The sequence below is a fragment of the Numenius arquata genome, chromosome 2 (assembly GCF_964106895.1).
Source record: "Numenius arquata chromosome 2, bNumArq3.hap1.1, whole genome shotgun sequence".
Taxonomy (NCBI): domain Eukaryota; kingdom Metazoa; phylum Chordata; class Aves; order Charadriiformes; family Scolopacidae; genus Numenius; species Numenius arquata.
This window is the reverse complement of record NC_133577.1, coordinates 45,181,506-45,202,394: the sequence shown is the minus strand read 5'-3', so window position 1 is coordinate 45,202,394 and position 20,889 is coordinate 45,181,506. Positions and strand designations below refer to the sequence as shown.

General features: G+C 44.6%; 1 protein-coding gene across 1 annotated transcript in view; it reads right to left on the bottom strand.

Moving 5' to 3' along the window:
* TGFB2 (transforming growth factor beta 2) overlaps positions 1–13,310 on the bottom strand; it is a 65,780-nt gene extending 52,470 nt beyond the window's left edge. Inside the window, exon 1 of the mRNA XM_074165365.1 lies at positions 12,379–13,310. Coding sequence (XP_074021466.1) covers positions 12,379–12,721 — 343 coding nt within the window. The 5' untranslated portion in view covers positions 12,722–13,310. The remainder of the gene's footprint in view (positions 1–12,378) is intronic.
* Between the last annotated feature and the right edge of the window lie 7,579 nt (positions 13,311–20,889).

Below are 20,889 nucleotides of genomic sequence, written 5' to 3'. Positions count from 1 at the left end.
CCCCAAAAATATGCAAAGTGCAGGAATGAGAATCAGCTTAGAGACACTAAGGGAGTATATCAAACATCAGCTCTAGAAACAGATCTCACTGGTCCAGGATCTTAGTGAGTGAGACTGGTAGTCCTGTTGGTAAAACAACTGCTTTAATATAATGTACTTGAGCTGCTGCAAGACATTTAAGCTGGTGCTACACAATGATTTCATTAGGAAACAGGAAAAACAGGACACCAACATGGCCAGGCAGTAAATGAATCAAAGCCTTGTATTTTTATGAGACTCAAAATACAATGGTAGATAGGATACAGTTATTGAGAGACAAGCTTCTAACAAGCCCTCCATAAGGCTTATTTTACTGTACTCTAATATCTAATAATGTTATCCATCACCTGGAAGGAAACTAAACCATTATTAACCAACCGCAGATGAAATAACGATATGGATGTGACAAATAATGAAGAAGATGCATCATGAATGCCGTGACTTGAATTATCAAGATGTAAATGTCAGTAGAATCAATATGAAAATATAACTCTAAAACAGATAAACTAGACCATACTTAGAGAGTAGGGGACTCCATCCTGACAGTCAGCACCTCTGAAAAGGACTTGGGAAGGAGGGGACCCTGCTGGATAATTACCCAAGTATGAATTCTTACTTCTCCTTGTAGGGCTCCTGGCAAAGTTACTGCTGAAATTAGCCGCACAAACTGTGGAATATTGAATTAGAGCAGAGTCTGCAACATGCACGTACTTGATAATGGCACAGTCACTGTTGAAATACTGTGGCCACTACTGTTGTCTCAGGAGTATATGAATAGAGCAGAGGAGTTTCACAGGGAAACTGTGAGAATAACTGAAAAGTCTAGGAAGGATTTCAAGGAACACAGCATATTAAACATAGAAGAGTTGTTGGATCTGAAACACACTGAAAGTTGGGTAAAGCAGCCCATTCTGAGCTCCTGGCTGCCCCGTTGCAGGGTCTTCCAGAAGCCACACCAGCTTGCTCTCAGCTAGATCAGTTCCTGTCTGCAAAACTTCCTTCTCCTGCAGGTGCCTACACAACGTCCACAAAATTGATAACGGGTCTTCAAAACAGCAAGTGGAGATTTAAACCAGATTCAAATGCTAGAACTTGAAGGTAAACAACTTAAACCACAAAGATGCTTGTTTCTAGTGCAGGTAATTAATTGCTGGATAATTTACCAAGCGTGGTGTGAACTCCATTTCAAAAAGGAATTAATTCAGCAAAACTCAATGGCCTGGAAAACACATGTAGGGAAACAAGAAGACCATCATGATGGCTTCCAGCTTTTTTAATCTGTCCATCCTACCATAACACAAAGCCTCCTAGAGCAATGTCAGTCTCATCCTCTTAAAGTACAGTATGATAGCAATTAGTCATTAGCTAGAAGCATGGACAGGTCTGGAATGTTATACCCTGAGAAGAACATCTCATCCCTGCTGAGATGAGTATGTCCTTCAGCTGCAACGCAACACTCATGTTCAATCAGAAACCTGCTTGCAGGTCTGGCTGCAATTACATTAAGGCACTTTATACTTTGTGATGCTGTAATACTGCCTGAGATTAAACAAGAACCAAGCCCTTTGGTTTCATATCCCACATCAAATGGCTTAGGATCAAATCTCATCCCAACAGGACATAGGAAGTACCACGTAGGTAAAATATAAACCAAGCTCTTTTCTTTTACTTTTTAAAAACAAACAAAAATCCAACAATCTGTGGTGGATGTTGAGTCCTCCCAGGCTTTGTAGAGTATATAGTAGTAGTACAAACATGATGGAAAACAGCACGCAGGTCATTTTTAATCAGCAAAACAGATTTACCTGACTCGGGCTTCATCTGAATAGAAGGCTGGGATTCGCAAAGGCTACAATGTAACCACTCCTTCAGGTGCCGCTTAAAACTCGGGCCACTATGACTGTTCTCCTTGCCTAAACAATCACTACACCAACTCCAGTTTCAACATCACAAGGAAAAACCTGGAGTTGCTTTACTGACTCAAATTAAACTGCTCCAACTTTTCTTCCATGCAAAAAACATACCTCAAAAGCTAAGTCATTACTTCGTGAGCCACTTTTAGAGAGGCTTTATGTAAAACCACACGCACCTTCATGCTATAAGCACAGCTCCTGTTCCCAAACTACTTGGCTTTCCAGCTTGTAAACTCAGCATATATCATGCAGCAAATTGACTTTCAGAAGTTGTTCCATTCAGAACTGACTTTTAAGATTTTATTGATAACATAAAAACACCTTGTTGGCTTAGCCCTGACCTTTCTTTACAGTCCGCTGCACAGGGATTTGCCACATTCTTATTCACAGCCTTTGGATGTTTCCCTGCCTTGGGTGCTGAGGTCTGATTTTGCACGTGTTTATAAGAAGCCTCTGGATGTGGAGTGATGAGCTTCTAGACAAAAACTCGCTGTAGGGAGGATGATAGAGACATATTATAGCATGTTTATTTGCCAAGACCTTAGCAGTCAGATGGTCATTTATTTTAGACAGGGGGAGGTGGGAGGTGTGGAATACCTAAGAAGTACAGGACATGAACTCATGCCTCCTTCTCTGCATTCTGCAATTCATGCCATATTGCTGCCATATGCTGCTCCCAGATGACATCTGTCATCAAATGCTTCTATCAATAAGCTACTAAGGTGTTTATTTTTAAAGGGAATTTTTTTTTCTGCAAAGCCTTATGCAGAAGAAGATCTCCAGTGACAACTCAATAAAAGGGAAAGCACCACATTACAGTAATACATCCCAATATATCTTGAAGATGTGGCTGTTCCCTGAAACAAAGGAACAGCACTTAATACCTGATCCAAAGACTTTTGCAGTCAATGGAAAGGCTTCCAATGTTTTCAGCAGGCTTTGGACCAGGGCCATTAATCTGGGGAACATACTCTCAAAAGGCAGAAAAATGGAAAGGTTTGACTGTATCACATGTATAGCTGGCCTTGTGGCAAGTGTGCATGAGGCAGATTCCTTTCCAGACTCTACCTCAACAAATACACTTCCAGCCAGAGAAAATTAAGTCTCCCAATAAAGTGGGTAAATAATAGGACTCCAACTTGGAAAGAACTAAGTTCCTTCAGACACATGATATTGTTGTAACTCAGTCTCTGGCCACCTTTATAAAGATCTCTTTTTCTAGATCCTTTTGGGGCTCTTTTCTTCCCAGATTAGCAAGGGGAATGTGAAATTTCCAAATACATGGCTCCGAGCATGAGGAAGAAATGCAAGCTGGGATGGGGGAATCCAGATTCAAAGAGGCAGAGAAAGCTCAGACCCCCAACAATTGGTTCCGCCTCCATCCTAGCTGAGACGAAGCTGCTTGCTTAGCTCCCTTGCTTTCCAAACTGTATATCCTGGCAGGGAGTCTTTCAGTTCCTATCACACCACCAGATCAGAACAGCAGATTTATTTTCAAGAAAGCTGGAACTTGTTCCTCACTCACAAACCTAAAGATGTATGTATATCTGCTGCAACAGCCTGCCATTAAACACTAGGTAAACATGCAACAAGCACAACAAAGGAAACGTACAGACATCTTTCAGCGTACCTCAATGTTGAAATGTGGCTACTTCACTTCCAAAGCGTGCATCAGGAAAAATTTGAGTACAGTGCAGTGATTGGCACAAGACATATACAGCCCTTGCTCTGCCAGGGAGCCCCAGAGCCAACTACAACAGCCAAGAAAACTGGGCTGGATCTCTCAGAGATTGGGCGAGAATGAGAACACAAGGATGGTGGATCCAACACATCTCAAGGCAGTTTAAAATGTCCTATCATGTTGGAAAATATAATATATCACTCATCCCTCCCCTAGGGCAAACATCCCCTGTACGCCCTGTAGCCATTTGGATGAAGAAATGAACTGCATATGTGAGTGGACCTGACACCAGGTACCCATAAATTTTGCTTAGTAGGTATTCATTAAGTGCTCTGTTTCAATATCATCCAGTCAACTGGATCAGTTCCCTCATGAAACCCTTGAAGTACAAAGGCCAGGAACTGCAATGCAAATGGCAGAGCTGCCCCTCCATTGTCACATTCATGGGCAAGCAGAGACACGGCTCAGCTTTGCTAGCGTGGGCCACCCCTGGGACCAAGCAGAGGTAGGACAAGGAGCAGCAGCCTGCCACAGGCTCTGGTGAATGCTAGACCGTGCTGTGCCTGCCAGCCACTTCTGCCATTAGTTCAACCCACTGCTGCATCTGAAGAGGGTAAATTTGCTGCATCATATTTACATGTCACTTGGATGCAAAGTTCTGCAGGTGTTCTTCTTCCCAGCGTACATCTTGGCAGTCCTAAAGAAGATCTTTATGACTGTTTGCCCAAAGCCCCCAAAAAAGTCATTTTACACACACTGGATAACACCTACTCATGTAAGCAAGGCCTACTCTGTTCAATTTGGGATATTGGAGATCATCTGTAAACACAACCATTGGCTCAAGATTAATAAGTATTATTGCACAGAAGCCCTCATCAACTATGAGATTGCTAGGTACTCTCTGACCACTTCAAAAGAGTCAGTGCTGCTAAGATCTATTAGTTTTTCAGGCTCCAGAGTACAAAGTCCACCCACAGGGTTGGGTTTTTTGGTGGGTTAGGGGCTTTTTTCTACCCCATGGAATGAAAACCAACATGTTCTGATTTCTATCTTTCAGTCATCACTATGGTAAAGATAAGTTACCATCATTACTTCAGCTGAGCTAGCTGCTGAATTGCAAATGCTATAGGTAAACAAAAACAAGTAAGAGAAGGAACTTCAACAGGCTTAGCTGGCCTTTTAAAATTCAAGGCAGGGGTTTAAAAGAGATGAAGCCAGGGAAAACATTGGATACTAACATCAGCCAAACAGGGAAAAATAACGAAGTTGTAAGCCTGAAAAACTGAAATGGAAAGAATGACAGATTTATTGCTGCATTTGATGCACATAACCACTGATAGACTCTCCCCAGGAAGTGTTGAAATTACCATCACTGAAATGAATCCAGAAGCTAAAAATTAAATTATCTTTCCCAGAACATTCCAATTTGGGCTTTGGCAACAACAGATGTTTTAATGCTCTTAAATATATGCATGCGTGTGTGTGCACGCATGCACACACGCACACATGTACTTAAATACAGTATCCCCTTTCACGCAAGACCTCCCTCTTAGTTTTCACAAAGTCAGACTGAACTTACAGTCATTCTGCAAAGTCTTTTCTTCAAAGTCTCCGCTCAAATGCACAACTGTCAGATTAAGCAACCCATAAGGAGTCTTACAGCAGCTCCAAGTTATGAATGAATGGTTATTTGTGAACTTGCCTGTCAAGACAGATGTGGTATTTGTCAGTGCAGTGTGGGTCAGATATGGTGGGAAGGAGCCAAACAAGCAAAGTGAAAGGTCAGTATCACAACATTTCCCTTTTTCCCTCCTCAATTTGCCTAAAACGATGCCACAGCTTTTGCTGAAGCATAATACAGCCGTCTATTTTCATGCAGCCTACCACACTTATTTGAAAAGCAATATTCACACAAGAAAAGTAAAAGAAAAATGGGTGCAGAAGGAGAAAAGAACAGGAACTTCTTGGCGCAAGAAAGCTACGACAGGGGGACAAATCCAAGACTGACAGAAAATAACACATCTTTAGAAATATGGTGATACTTGAATCAAGATACCCTATGGAAGTTGAAACACAATGCATTGTTTTTTCTTGGATTAGAATGTAATATAAGAGGAACACAGGTTAATTCATGTTGGAAGGGACATCTAGTCCAACCTTCAGCTCAAAGCAGGATCAGCTATGAGGTCAACTTATCATTCATGTTTTACACCGTTATTTATAATAACCTGAAGTCAGCATCATACTGTGCTAAGTCTTATATAACAACAAAAAGAGGCTCCTGCTGTAAGGTTTCAGTGGGAAAAAGCTCATCTCTACAATGAAAATCCTGAATACATCAATGAGCATCATGCATGAAATTAAAAGGAACTCTCGCTCACTGTCCAAATCAAAACCTGAATGAGGGAGAGATGTTCTAAAGATCCTTTCCACACTCTCAGCCATAAATCTGCTGCAGGGATGCCTCTGAGGTCTAGCATCTCCTGGAAACCAAACGTGGATGCCAGAGAACCCACACAGCAACACAAGATGCATTTTCGTGGAGTCTGTCTTTCCACTGTGAATGGCACTGCTGCCTAAATCCATCCCACCTGACCTTCTCCGCGAAGAGCCAGGAGCTTTCCAAGCAGCATGCATGAACTGCCGTGCAGTTCCCTTTGGAAAACCTGGCTGGTTTAGAGAACGGTGTGTTACCCAAAGAGACAACTTCTCTACTCTGGACCAACTTGCAGAGCACCAAAAGTAAGTATAAACCTGCTCACTAGACAAGTCTAGCGAAGCCAGGTCTAACATTTCATTTCTCAAGGGCCGATCCTGTGCCATTCGAGCTAAGAGAACCACAGTAGTAAACAGGCTCATGAGTCATTCATAAATTCAAAAACAACTGATTACACTGGAAGGAGATAAAACATAACCCTTCACACTAGTTTTGGTTGTTTTTTTTTTTTCCAACTCCTCATCCTCTTGTCACCATCTTTGAGTTTCTCCTCTAGACCTTGCAGCTGTATGTCTTATACAGTTAGGTGTCCAGCTGCAACCACCTAACAGCAGCAAGGACAAGTGTTGGGGAACTGTTCTAAGAAGAAACATAGCTGCTTCAGATAGACTATTACAGGAAGCCAACCGACAGTGATGCTGGAGCTAGGCACCTACTAGTCTACATCCCAGACTGAAAGTGAAACAAGCAACAGCCTGTGGTTGAAAGCAGGATGCAAACTTTCCCTAAACAAACAACCCAAAGAAACTTTTTAGTCTAAACAAATAGCAGAAACACCTGTAACAAAGTATTACATAAATAATGCCTGGGGAGCTTATCATCCTCAAGCTAAAAAGTGCCTGCTTGAAAATGTGCAGCATGTGGTTTCACAACAGGAATGGAAACATTTGTGTGTCTTCACTCATGACTCGCTTTGTCATCATACCCTGGGGTTCCTCTCTTTATCTGTAATACAGGAGCAGTGGAGCACAGACACTGCAAAGGCAAAAGAAGCCAGCTGCCCTCTTAGGGTCAGCCTTCTTCGGGATCTCGGGAGTACCAAAGAGCCTCTTATTTCCTCTCTGAAAAATCCTGTAAAGCATCTCCCTCTCACTGGGCTCCAATGCCCAAATGACAGATTTCAACGCAGCGAGAGGGATTTGAAATGTCTGGCTTTGTTCATCCCTGCAAATGTGCCATAAACTGGGCCCCAATTCAGGAAGCTAATTAGGCATACACAAAGCCTTAGTGTTAATGAGTCCATTCATGTGTGTGAAGCTCTGTGCTTGTTTCAGAACCGCGCTGAAGAAGCTCACCAAAGACGACAGCCAGGAGTTCTCATTCATCTTTTTGCTCAGCTCTGGCCCAGGCAGGAATCTCAAACTAGACAGCAAAACACTGGAAGTAGTTACTTCAAAGTAACGCAGCCATCCTGATGACCACTACTGTTCTCACCCAGTGCACCAAGGATGAGCAAGGCTGATGAAGACGATAGTCTGCTTTCTTTGCACAATCACCTACTCACACCCAGTCCTGCAATTAAGTGGAGACAGCAAGAGTGGCATGAGCTCCGGGCACTCCCTCCACATCTCCAGCCATGAGCAGAAGACATGGGCACATTTCCAGATAGGTATCTGGGACTGTAAAACATTCACACTGCCAATGGGCGGGGGGGCGGGGAGCAGCAGAGGCAGTGATGGACACCTAACCCTTTCACTCACCAAATTAAGAGTGAAAGTGCCTCTTTAAAACAGACACTAGAGAGAAACTCAAGGAGGGTTACAGAAAGGACTCAGGAATATAGCCCTACAGTTCTGTCTTGCAGGTCTTCTGACCTTGCAGTGTTAAAGAGCAGGGTCAAGGGTGTTTTGCTTTTCTGTAGGCTTCCTCCTCTGGAAGAAAGACAGGGACCACGTACTATGCCAGACTGGCTTGTGGACCTTCCCTCTCCCAGCTTGGCACCCTGCTTAAGCAAGTCACTGGTGATTCAGAAGACAGGCAGGAAACACACGTGGTGCACCCCACCATCTGCTCCACCAGTGGAAGAAGAGAGGGGACTACTGTGCAGAAAATTACCCTGCCCCTTTTTAAAGCCATTTGCAATTTCCTGGGTTTTTTCATCACCACCTAGAAGGCCGCAGTAAGTGCCATTCATGAACAAGGAGCAAGGAACAGTTCCTCCTATGTCTCTCCTCAGGGAAGCCTTCCGGTTCCTCTGCAAACCAGAGAGTAAGGCTGGCAAACGCCTCTTATAAGAGGTGCTCCACAGCATGACCATAGCATGAGCACAGCTAGGAGGTTTTAAATTAAGGTATTCCTTCTGAGACTGTTTCCATATCATTAACAATATAGGAAATCCTTAAAGATTAAGTTCTCTGTTCTGTTAAATGCAAACACACGTGAGCTGCACAGCCATAGCTGTTAAGATCATGCTAATGATGCCGTCAGTGCCAGCAGACATGGAGGAGGAGTAATTCCGGTACCCTGAAGACAAGGAGCCCACATATGTATAATTGCTGGTAAATCAAGTCCTTGTTGATAAAGTAGAAGCATGTCATTGTGCCCAGCCAGTTTATAATGTTGTCTTTCATGAGGCGAATATTCAGCAGAATGATGGTCTATGTAAAGCAATATTCATGGTACAGAACTCCTGAGAAGACTAATCCTACCACCCAGTGCAGGCTGGAACCCATGGAGGCTCCTTCATAGTAAAGTAGTTTAAAATCCATGCAAAACCAGGCCCAAACTCAAAAGAACTGTGATTTCTTAGGCTACTGAGTGCTTGAGGACCTATCTCCAAGACCACAGAAAAGTAAAAAATTTACCTGCATTAGCCTTAAGCCATCAGTACCGACCAGGTCACTGACTGTGATAAAAATTGCCGTGAGTGAAGATGATGAATTGGGCTCCAGCACCCGCATACACATGTTCCCTGTTTTTCTCGAGTATCCTAGTTATGAATTAGTATTACAACATGCAATCCTTAATAAACAGAAATGTAATGCCAGCATGGTTATCAGTGCAATGGCGATTATCACCCAGCCTCAAATAAATAACTAGCTTAAGCATCAGGGCCTAGATAATCAAGGAAGAACCGATAAGTAATAAACTTCTGATGTGATCCAGCTTTCACAGAGATCAGTATTAAGCATCTACTCAGGTAACTTCACCTAGGCACAGAATTTGCAAGAACCCTCTCTGACGCTGTGCTCAGCTTCCACCTCCCTCTTTAAACCGCTCCGCAAAACAACGTAATTTCTGACTGCCAGCTGGACTTGGGAGAGGTTCAGACTTTCAGTATCTAACCCATGCTGTCGCAAGCACAACACAGACAGGCATGCTTGACAGACAAAAGCCATTTTTGGTTTTTCCAAACCTCTTTGGAGTATTTTTTTCCGCTACTACTTTTCACATCTGTTGTTTTTGAGTCCGGCAGTCCCTGACTTGCTGAATTTCCACATATATTCTGACTTGATGTGTCTTTAACCTCAAGCGGACTGTCAAGCCAGATGCCCCCTTACTTCCTCAGTGCAAACTATCAGTAAACCTTAGCATAACTTTACTTTGAGCCTTAAACTAACAGCATGTGAAAAGATTAATAGGAATAAATTCAAAACTAATCAGATCCCTTCTTTAAATGTTGACACAGTATTATTTATATCCCATAAATACCTTCTTGACTAAAATTCATCCCAGGAGATTGGCATCTTGCCAGTTCTATTCATATTTACTGTATTTATACAGTACAGTTGGCCAAGGATAATATTTAAGACAAAATATGCCTTAGGGTATATACAATATCTCTTATAGTTTTCCTTTTAAATCTCCTCATTGCTAAAAATATTTAGTCTGAACTTTACAAAATGCCCCACAAAGACCTATCAGTGATCTGTAGTGATATATTGCTGACTGAGTATAATTAGAGCATATTTGTAATACTTGGGTTGTAGTCAGTTACTGAACGCTAACGACTTGTGGTAAAAACTGAACCACTGATCTTTCCCATGCCTTCCTTCCAGCAGCTTTTGACCTCCAGTGCGTTCACACTGATCCCCTTCTCCCTCCTGCCTCCCTCCAACACAGCAGAAACCGTAGAGTTAAAAAAATTTCCTCCAAGATGTCTAGGAGAAAGCGCCTGTGGCCGCCAGAGCTGTGCTTTCAATTTCTTCCTTAAAATATGGTGGAGCGATTTCTTCCTTTCTGTCTTTTTTGGAAAGGTTCGCTCCATCCAGCATAACTAGAGAGCAGTGGAAAAACAGTTAACCTACTTACTCTGATGTTAGCGACAGCGCTCGCACAGTAGTACTGGATCTGCTGCTAACTGGCCCTCCGATCCCAAACGTCTGATGCACTCTGTTGGTAGATACCTGCAATCTCCTTTGCTCTTCCGAGACCTCTATCAATACTTCAGTATGAATCCGGCCTCTGACAACATTCTAAACATAGATTCTCTTTTGGCAACACCATCCGAGTCACACACCACAGATATTTTAATTTTCTGGAAAGTAGGCGGCTGCATTTTGGACTATCGGTCCGTTGTAGTTTGCTCATGCGAGGAAGGACAGATGTGCTCAGGATGGATGCATTTTACAATTCTCAGAGACTCTCTGTTACAGGGTCAACCCCACAAGCCAAGGCACCGCTATCTGTCTTCCTAACCTTTGCCCATGGGTGCTCATTTGTCTGCTCAGGGCATGATCTGATAAGTCCCAAACTAAAGTGTTGACTTCCACCAAAAAAACAGCAAAATACTACAGTATACCAATGTGGAAAACAGGCACGAGTTCTGTGTTCTCACTATGAATTATACTGAACCTCTCTGCTCATACCCACTTGGCTCCAAATTACCTTTTTTTTTTTCTTACAAAAGAGTATTTCTTCCCTGAGGGTAACAAGGGCAGAATGTATTTATCATGGCTATTATGGATGGTGCTATAATTACAATAATAAAATGGCTCTGACTGCCAGGATGTCCTGTACCTGATGCTGTCATTTAAGAATAAAGGAAGAAAGGGAGGCAGCTGCACCGAGCGTGGGGTTCAGATACCTTGGCTGGCATCCTAGGACTATCACATACAAGACGGAGCAAGCCCCAAAGCTATAACTTGCTAAACTAAAAATAAATAAGGGGAAAATGCAATTAGAAACTCTAGGATAAAGTTACCAAGATGGCTGCATTATCTATTTAAGCAAGAGGTATGTGCTTTTCAAAAAACAGACAGCAAGTATACAGGGCATCAAGTGGCGAGGGAGGGAAGAGAGAGAAAAGCCGAGCTAAATGAAAAGAGTAGGGACTAGGTTTTGGATAAGCGAACGGTGAAGTTATTTTCTGCTTCTGGTATTTCACTTTCCCTGGTATGATGATGATCTAGATTCTTTTAAGGCAGCGCGGTGTTTTTTCTTTTTTTTTTTTTTCTTCCATACACTTAAACTTCACCACCGAAACAAAAAGGCACATCGTTATTAATCATTCTAAGTGGATTTGGTCATCAGAGAGTATTTGTACCCCTTTTTTGCTTTTTGTGCAAAACGTGGCATGGATCACCAGAAGATCATTAAAAACAGCACAAGGCAGACGGGCTGAGACAGGTTCCAAGAACCGAGGCTACCCAGAAGGGAAAACTTTTCCTGTACCTGAAATGAAAGCGCCCATGAACTGAAAGGGGAGGCTAGCTACAGTGGGAAGAGGAGGGAGGGTATCTATGTCTCTTGTCCTCTGCCAGCACCCATCTGAATAGCAGTCTGAGGGACAACGTTCCGGAGGGGTGCAGACAGAAGAGAAGCCAGTGACTTTTTTTTTTTTAAGACCTCCTTTTCTTTTCAGTTATGGAGAGATGGAAACCTGCCTGATCCAGACACTCCAAGGGAAACAACAGCAGTGGAAAGTTATTGGCTCTGTTTGAGGGCTGTGGGGGAGCTAAACCCAGTGCTGGGGGGTGAGCGGGATCCGGGGCAGGGGGGTGGGTTCTGCTCAGGTACACGGTAGTGGAAAGTAGTGGCACCTTTAGGGACTCTGGGTGACTTCAAAGGGGATCAGAAACCTTGCGAGGCTAGGGGGGACAGCTGATCCCACAACCCACCCACCCAGGCATATGCATACCCCACCACCTAAATGAAACCCTAGAAGCCACCACTGAAGAGATGCCGAGATAAGAGCAAACTAAGCAAAGGCAGCAGATTATGATACACGGGGCTGGTATTTGAAGGTGCCGGGCACTGCCAAGCCTCAGGGGCGAAATTACACACATGCACAAACACAGAGGACTTACTTTCGGGGTAAAAAGGCTGCATGTCTATTTTGTAAACTTCTTTGGCATAATACTCCTCGTCGCTCCTCTCCCTTTCACAAGTGGCGGCTCTGTGGTTGGCTTTCTCTTGCAGCAGGTCCCTGGTGCTGTTGTAGATGGAGATGACCTCAGGGGGCACCTCCTCGGGCTCGGGGTACTCGTCCGGGGGGCTGGTGAGCTTCAGTTTGCTCAAGATCTGCCCCCGGATCGCCTCGATCCTCTTGCGCATAAACTGATCCATGTCGAGGGTGCTGCAGGTAGACAGGCTGAAAGCCACGGTGGCCAGATCCACGGTGAGAAACACGCTCAGGAGATAGCAGTGCATTTTAAGTGTTTAAATACAGCGCCCCCCCAAAAAAGAGTGACTTTAACAACGAACAACAACGAAACAAAAAAAAAATAAAAATAAAAAAGGGGATGTGCGCAAACAAAGGGAAGATCTGCAGACAAAATGCAGTTAAAAACAGGACTGCAAGGACGACTTGCAATCGACGAACGCACGGGAGGCGTCAGTGAAAAAAATACCAATAATAATAATAAAAAAATATATAAATGGAAGCAAGTTGCTACAACTAGGTAAAATTCGGGGGTGGAGTGAGCCGGGCAGCAAAAAAAAAAAGGAGAGGAAAACCCCCCAAACAGATCAACAAGCCGGCGAATCAAGTAAATGGAGAGAGTGTTCTCAGCGCGCTGGCGGAGCAGGCTGGAAAACAAAAAATTGAAGGAAAAAAAAAAAAAAGGGAAAAAAAAAACCCGGAGCGGGGGGGGGGGAAGCAGCGGTGATGGGTATTACAGGGCGCTGCCGCAGCCGGCGGGGCAGAGGGTGCCGGCGCGGCGCTGAGCCCCGCCGTGCGCCCGCGGCGGCCGGCGGCTCCCGGCGGGCAGCGGCGGCGGCACCGCCCCGCTCAGCCCCCGCGGCGGCGCCGGCAGAGGCGCGCACGTGTGCGCGGGGCTGCGCCCGGCCCCGGCCCCCGCGGCCCGGCGGCGGAGAGGCGAACGGCGGCGGCGATCGATCCTCCGTGCGGCCGCGTCCCGCAGGCTGCTGCGTGCGCCCCGCGCTGCGCGCACCGACCCACCCTCGCCCGGGCCGCAGAGCCGCTGCTGCTGCTGGTTGTTTTTTTTTTTTTCTTTTTTTTTTTTTTTTTTTTCCAGCTCCCTCCTCTTCCTCCTCCTTTCCCAAACGCCAACCCCACACCGCAGTCAGGCAGCGCCGCCGCCCCGATAAGCCTTCCCCGCAGAGCGGCCGCTCCTCTCTCCCCCCCAACCCCCCCCCCCCGCGCCGGGCTTTGGGGATGGGGCTCGGGGCTGGCCCCGGCGGCCGCGGCTCACGGCGGATCTAGCGCTCCGCCCGGCGCCCCCCGCCCGGCGCCCCCGACCCCTCGGCTGTCCCTGCGCGGAGGGGACGGGTGCCAGCAGATAACATCACGGCCGCGCAGGGAGAGGGAGATTTATAAAGTCTCCCCGCCCCACGTGCTCGCCTCGCCGCGGAGTGACGTGGAGGGGCCGCGGAGGGCTCCGCCGGCCGCGCCGCCGCCCGCCTATTTATTCCGCCCCGCGCAGTCGGCGAGGGGACTTGCTGCTGCCTGGCCGCCGTCCTTACCCCCGGGGAGTGGGGGGAAGCGAAGAGCCAAGAAGAAAAAGCAACTCCTGCCAGGGTTGTGGGTTTCTTTTTCCTTTTCTTTTTTCTTTTTTTAAGTTAAGACTTTAATGTTGCTTGCACCCTTTATTAAAGTAATTGGGCCAAATACCACCCTTGCTTTAGAGGAAGAATTCCGCGCCCCTTGGATGCGTTCCTGTGCAAGGCTTTAGGGGCGGGGGGCAGGAAGGGGTTCGGTCCCTGCGCTGCCCCTCGCCTGCCCCCCGGGTCTCACTTCCAAGCGCGTTTAGGGCGATTCTCTCAGCTGACGGGCCGCTCGGTAACCGGCGCTACCCACCGAGCAGGGAGGAGACGGATTCGCTGCTTTTCCGAGGTCTCCTCTCCTGTCGGAAGTGTGCAAATACATCCTCATCTGCACTTGACAGAAAGGCTCAAGCCCCAAATGCTTAGGCTGCGCCTGAAATTCAATTTTTCCACTGCCTCTTTTGGCCACAACAAACATCACAGACTCCATCCATCCATCCATCCATGCCTGCTCCAGCGTGTGTACATGGGGAATGTCTCATGCTGTGACCTCAGGAGAGCTGCCCTCCTCTGCCCTGACGAACTTACTCTACAGTCTACTACCCATCCCTCAACTTCATGCCATAAAGCTTTTCCTTCACGGTCCACTTATCATCCCTGTACACCAACATGAACTTTAAAAAGTGATGAAGTAGCCTGTTTCTTTACCCTCGCCCATTTTAGCCCTATATTCCCTTCTGAATTAGGTCGTCACAGGTTTTACTTGCCAGGAGTTTCCAATCACCACCTCCTAGGTGGGACAAGGCTGTTTCTGAGGAACCTCTGCTTTGTGTCCAGAGATGAAGAAACATGTAGAATAGGTACTGGAAGGGCCACAGCCATTCAGAAGCACAGCTGGGCCATTGCCTGCGGTATTAAAGGCAAACACACATAACAGAAGTGAGATGGGATGACTGGGATCTATCTGAAAGCACAGTGAGAATCATGTAAGACAAACCAGCCAAACATCACCAAAGACTTTCTCTGGCTGACCACATCTCACAAACCGTCTTCTTTCTGCAAAACGTTCAAATGTTTTCTGAAGCTCGAGAATGGCAGCCCCAAAATGAAAAGCGAGTTTTTCCTTTCCCAGCGTGTCTGAGAGGGGAAGTGCTTCCTCTGAGCAGCTGTGGCTGATGTGCTGGGCTGATGGGGCTGCTCCGCGCTGTTTGCATTGGCAGGGCTCTTCTGTAGGGGAACCTTGCACCAACGTGGCCAGGTAACCTAGCGCTGCTGTGGGTACCAGCAGAGGTGAGAGATGAAGGAGCTGAGGAAGTATATTATTTACAGGTATGTGGACAAGCAGGGACTGAAAGTAAACTTACTCATTCTTTAAAAGCGCATGGGTACATACAGCGCTGCAGACACATCCGAGACTGCATCCTCCTGATGGAAGAGTTTGTGGAGCTTCCCACTTAAATCTATCAATTCCTGCAAGGCCGGATTCAACGTCTCTGCCACAACATCACGCTTTTACTGCCGTACATGTTAATGTCCTGCTCCTACTGACCTCAAAAACACAGCTGCAGTGTCAGGAATGGCAGTGTTTCCAAAATTACTCAAATAAACAAGCAAGCTCAACATGTAGACTCAGCTGGTTTCACTTCTGCACCACACCTGTATAAAACCAAGGGGACAGTTCCTCGAGCTGTTACATCTCACAGCTCCAGTGCTGCTGCTAACCAGCTGAGGAATCGGCTCTGTTACACGAGGTACCTCAACTGCAAATACTTCTAAAAAAAAGGGTTATTAAATTATTTCCTCCAAAAGCTACGGCTGAAACCATGGAGAAATTCCTTACACAGCATCTGTGGCCCCGTAACACTGCTGCTGTGAATGCACTGCCTGCCGCTTGCCTTGGGGGCTTCAGGGCAGCCATGGGGACAGTTCTCCACATTCTCCTTCTGTAGGAAACTTCCCACCATCTCTCAGGAGACTTCCGCAGATACAGCCCTGCCAGATCTCAAAGTGTTTTGATTCTTGCAAGTTTATTTCTATCCCAATTTGGAGAAAAAAAAAAAAACAAACAACCCAACAAAACCCAAACTTTGCAGTGTCTTTGACAAATCCTGGAGCCTTAGAGATGCCCTACTGGAGGCTATCAAACTCCATGTGCTCGGTGCCCAGCCAGCCAGGCTGCCCATGCAGCCAGAGGTGCTGGAGGTCCAGGCTCCAGAGAAGCCCTCTACATAAGCCACCAGAGATCCAGCCAGGCTGACAGCAAACCAGTCCAACTAGATTTTGAAAGTTGCTGAGATACTTTCTGATTTGGCAATGTTGCCTCAGAGTCTTTCAGACCAGCTAGGAAAAACAAAAAAGAATTAAAATAAATCTTGGTTTTGTTCCCATTCAAGACAACCCATTTGCTTCTCTTCTGACCCTTCTAGTGTGACACAGGGTTGTCAGGCTTACCCTGGCAGGTCTCCGTTTTGCCTCACCACTGCAACAAAGCTCGATACCCTTAAACTTTCTGGTACCACAATAGTAATGTTTTTACCAGTCAGAACTTCCCGGGCGCAGCACCAGAGATGGGCTTTGGCTTCTGCATTCCAAAAGCCCCAGCTACTTGAGCTAAATCCCCAGCAGCTGCAGAAGGCCCATCACACATGCCTGAGCTGCTCCGGTTCACCCCAGAAAAGGACACCTACCTGCTAGCCAAATCATTCAAGTACACATAGACGTTCATAAACACCAACTTTCCATTCTGTAAATGGAAAAATAGCTGGAACACATACATCATGATAAACCTGATCTTATTTCTAAAATTTCTTCCTTGCACATTTTTTTTCTTTTCCATAAAAGTTCTGCAAACTATAATCTAACCTATTGCTAAAGTGAGCAACGACAGAGCCAAACTGTGCGCACTCTGCGAAGCTGGATAAGGAGTCATATCATCAGAATGAAATAATCACATGCCCTTCTGCACAGGTAGTCCGCCTCCCACATTCTACCTTTAATTTTCAGGATTGATATATCTGTCAAAGTCATCCCAATTATGGCTTTGCATTTTAGCCCCAAAAGCATTTTATTTATTATTCATTCAAAAATAGTTTTTATTTAATAATTACCTGTTAGTTTCAAAAGCTGCTTATCAGCAGCTTCAGGGATTATCAGACACTGAAGTTTAACTCATTCTACACTTATCTGTGCCTTTATGAAATGAACTTATCCTGTGGGGCTGCTGTCAGTGGAAGCTTTGTAAGTCAAAAAGCAGGAATGGGCCCTTAGCACGCACACAGGGAAAGAACAGGACTTATCTGTTTTGGAGCTTTTAATTCAATACAATACTGTCTTTTTATATATTGATTATTTTTTTTTTTAATAAACAGTAACTGTTTATTAGAAAAACAGGGACACCTGGAAAGTTACTTCACTAAACGTAAAGGTTTCATGTTTCCTATTAACTTAAAAATTACGTGGTCAGGATTTTACAATTTGTGGTTTCTTTTTAGATTGTTTTGGTTATACGCAAATGTGCTGTGCGAAATACAAAAGCAATAATCTTTCTAAAACTGCTGACGACCAGGTCATTAAGTAAGGTGGCTGGCCACATTTCATAAACTAAAGAACATTGTTGGAAGAGGAATAACTTTTAAAAGTTAAGAGGTGACTTTTGTAAACTCTCACACTGATGACGAGTGCAGGATGATTGCACAATTAATTCTTTGTGGCACACACAGAAATCTGCAGCCATAACTGTGGTCGTGTAGAATCTCAGATATTCTGATGCAAGGTGCTAGAGAAAAAACATTTGAATTCTCCTTTTTATAAAAATACACGTACCAAGGTTCAACTCGTAGAGCCAAGGTGGCACCTAATAAAGGTGAGGCAAAGAGGAGATGACAAATAATGGAAAATTGTAATATATACCATAATAAAACCTTAGATTTTACTGTTTATTATCCTTCATGAAGTAGAAGTCCATACTTCTGTGCTGCACATTTCATTAGTGTGCGCAGTAATGCCTGAATGAATTTGAGAGCAAATCCTGCTGACCTTACTAATACAAGCAGCCCCACTGCCCCTAGGATTGCGTTTCACACAACCGCAGCCCACTCCTGCAACGCTCATGTTCCAGAAGATAAAGGCTACTTTATAGAACATACTGTTTGACACGCAAGACTGCTATCCATATATATATATACATATGTAACTACTTGTCAACTTGCAAATCAAAGGTATGTTTCTGATATATACACAGAAAGAACCTATTTGTAGGAATGAGAACTTCTATTTTTTTACATATTTTATATATAGGAAGGAATATATAATATATTATATATAGTAGGAATGAGAACTTTTATATATATATAATTTTTTATAGACACATTTTTATATATTTTATAAATATATTTTTTATACACACACACACATATATATATATAAAAGTTCTCATTCCTACAAATAGATTCAATAACTTCAGTGGAAACAATCACAAGAGGGTAGTCAACACGATCTAGTCCAAAAGGCCATTCAGGTGTCACCTCTGTGATCTTATGGAATGGCACTACCTCCACCATCAAGCGAGAACACAGCATTACAGCAAGCTGTGACGTCCACACAGCAGCGTATAGTCTCTGGGTTTAAAACTCTACCTTAATAAAAGACATCTAGAATGTGATTACAAAAAAGAGAGATATTATAGCTGTCCCTAAGAAAAACTCACCTTCCCCCCCAAAAAAGTCTTATGGATAAGAGGAAAAAGAGAACAGAAAGGAATGGGACCATTAGTCTGCAGTGCTAGGGTTTTACCCACATCTCATGTGGCTTAGATTTGACAACTCAGAGTGGCTTCCCTGTAGTAAAGTTGTCCTCAGTCTCCAAAGAGCACAGCTAGACACGAGGGGGTCTAGGGAAGCAATGCAATGACCAATGGTCTAAACAGCCTATCGTAAAAATATACATGTTTTCTATAAAGGCTGCACACATCAGTGCTGCACCCAAAGAGGTTTCTGCTTCCAGCAGCCGATTCCTGTCTTTAAATCAGTTACGACTGAAGTCTTGATAAAGATTTTGTGTACGCCAAAGAACTTCCCCCATGATTGCACCTCCAGAGTTTGATCCCCTCATGTGCTCTTCCAAATCTGCCTGTCAGCCCTGAGGATGCCACACTAATCTCTGTACCATTCCAGTTTTAGCCTATGTACCACCAAAAAAAAGGCCTTCCTTAATCCTAGCACCTGTGGTTTTAATCACCACAGGAAATCCTGTTTCCACTAAAGTCAGTAAGACTTAAATATCAGCAACGGAAAATGATCAGATTCACTAACTAAAAATATTTTTTTTTAAAAAAGGAGGAGGAGAAATATAAGCACAGTGGCTTATATACCAGAGGGTCTTGACATCTACTTCTAGCAAGCATGACAAAGTAAAGACAGTAGAGTAAAAGTCATCCCTTTAATCTCAATGTTTCAACTCCTGACCTGCATCTCTTTCTTGGTATTACAGCTGTTGCCTTCTATTTCCCAACTGCTCAGTGATGATTTGGGTTAAACCTCACTAAGTAACACACAAATGATATCTATAACTACTGTATTCCTAACTGAGCATCTACTGGAGTTTATGCAACAAACTTAAGTTATGCAACTCAAGTTAGAATATGCACCCAGATTGCACTGCTGAAGTTTTAAGAATAACATGTATAGAGCAAGATTCATGGGCAGCAAATTCAAAAATGGGCCAGCCCATACCGCCGTATTTTAAGTCATACTCCGCAGCTACAAAAACCAAACAGCACCCCTGGATCTGGAGTTCTGTCTTCTTCACAAGCTGCCTGCGCAGTCTGCACAGAAGAAAAGCTCTAATAAGCTAATGCAGCTTCAGAAATGTATTTTCCTAATGGTTTTTAAGCAACACATGTTCAAGATGATCCTAGCAGGTTTACAGAAGGCAATGCATTGTTTTATATTACCTCAGGAAAAACAAAACAAAAACTCATGTGATACCAAGCTTTTGTGCTGCACTCACCAAACCAGCTCTGTAGAAGGTATTTGTGTTGCCTCTCAGCCTTACACATTTTTCAAACCTGTTTTCTATGCCTGGCTACTGAAATCAATGAAAGCAGTGCTCCTGAATGGCTGATGAGACTACACTCTTTCAGCCAGATGGTTTGAGCTTGGTGACTCCATCTAGAAATAGAACAGGAAGATCCGTTTCTGTGATAGTGATAATTTTGAGCCAGTTCTAGATTATTTTAGAGCCAGATCTTGAACAGGCCACCCATATTGAGTGGCAAAAGTGTTTGGTATCTACTTCTCATGAAGCAATAGACTTTTAGACAGGATTGCAGTTAAAGACACCTACTCTCCTAGTTTTTAGCCAGGCCCTGCGGACCCAGCAGGCTACAACATTTACACAGCTGCTCAGCTTTCCCAGCAGCAGATCTTCCAAGCCCTGTACCCAGAGAGAGACCCTCTGTTCTTTCCCAATTCGTGTCACCCAGAGGCACCAGCTTGGGTCCAGGCTGCCCCCGGTAAGCGAGGAGCAGCTCCACCTACCAGGCCCACCATGGGGCTGAGCACAGTTCCCCGTCCGGCCATACACCATGCAAGGATTTGTGCAACACCCCTTTTTGAAACTCTAACAGCAAACACGATCCCCCCAGCTGGGTGGTTTGCGCTGGTGTGTGCTCAGTGAAGTGTTCTCCAGAACGAGGACCACCTGAGAGCACCTACCCTATCATCCAAGGCAGGCTGTGGTTAAGGACGAAGATCTTTAAAAGCATAAGGAAGATCAAAGAGTTGTGGTGTTCTTCCAGAAATTCAAAAGTCCTATATTTTCCAAAAAAATAAGAGAAAGGTATCATGCAAACAAGATTCAAAAACAACAGATAC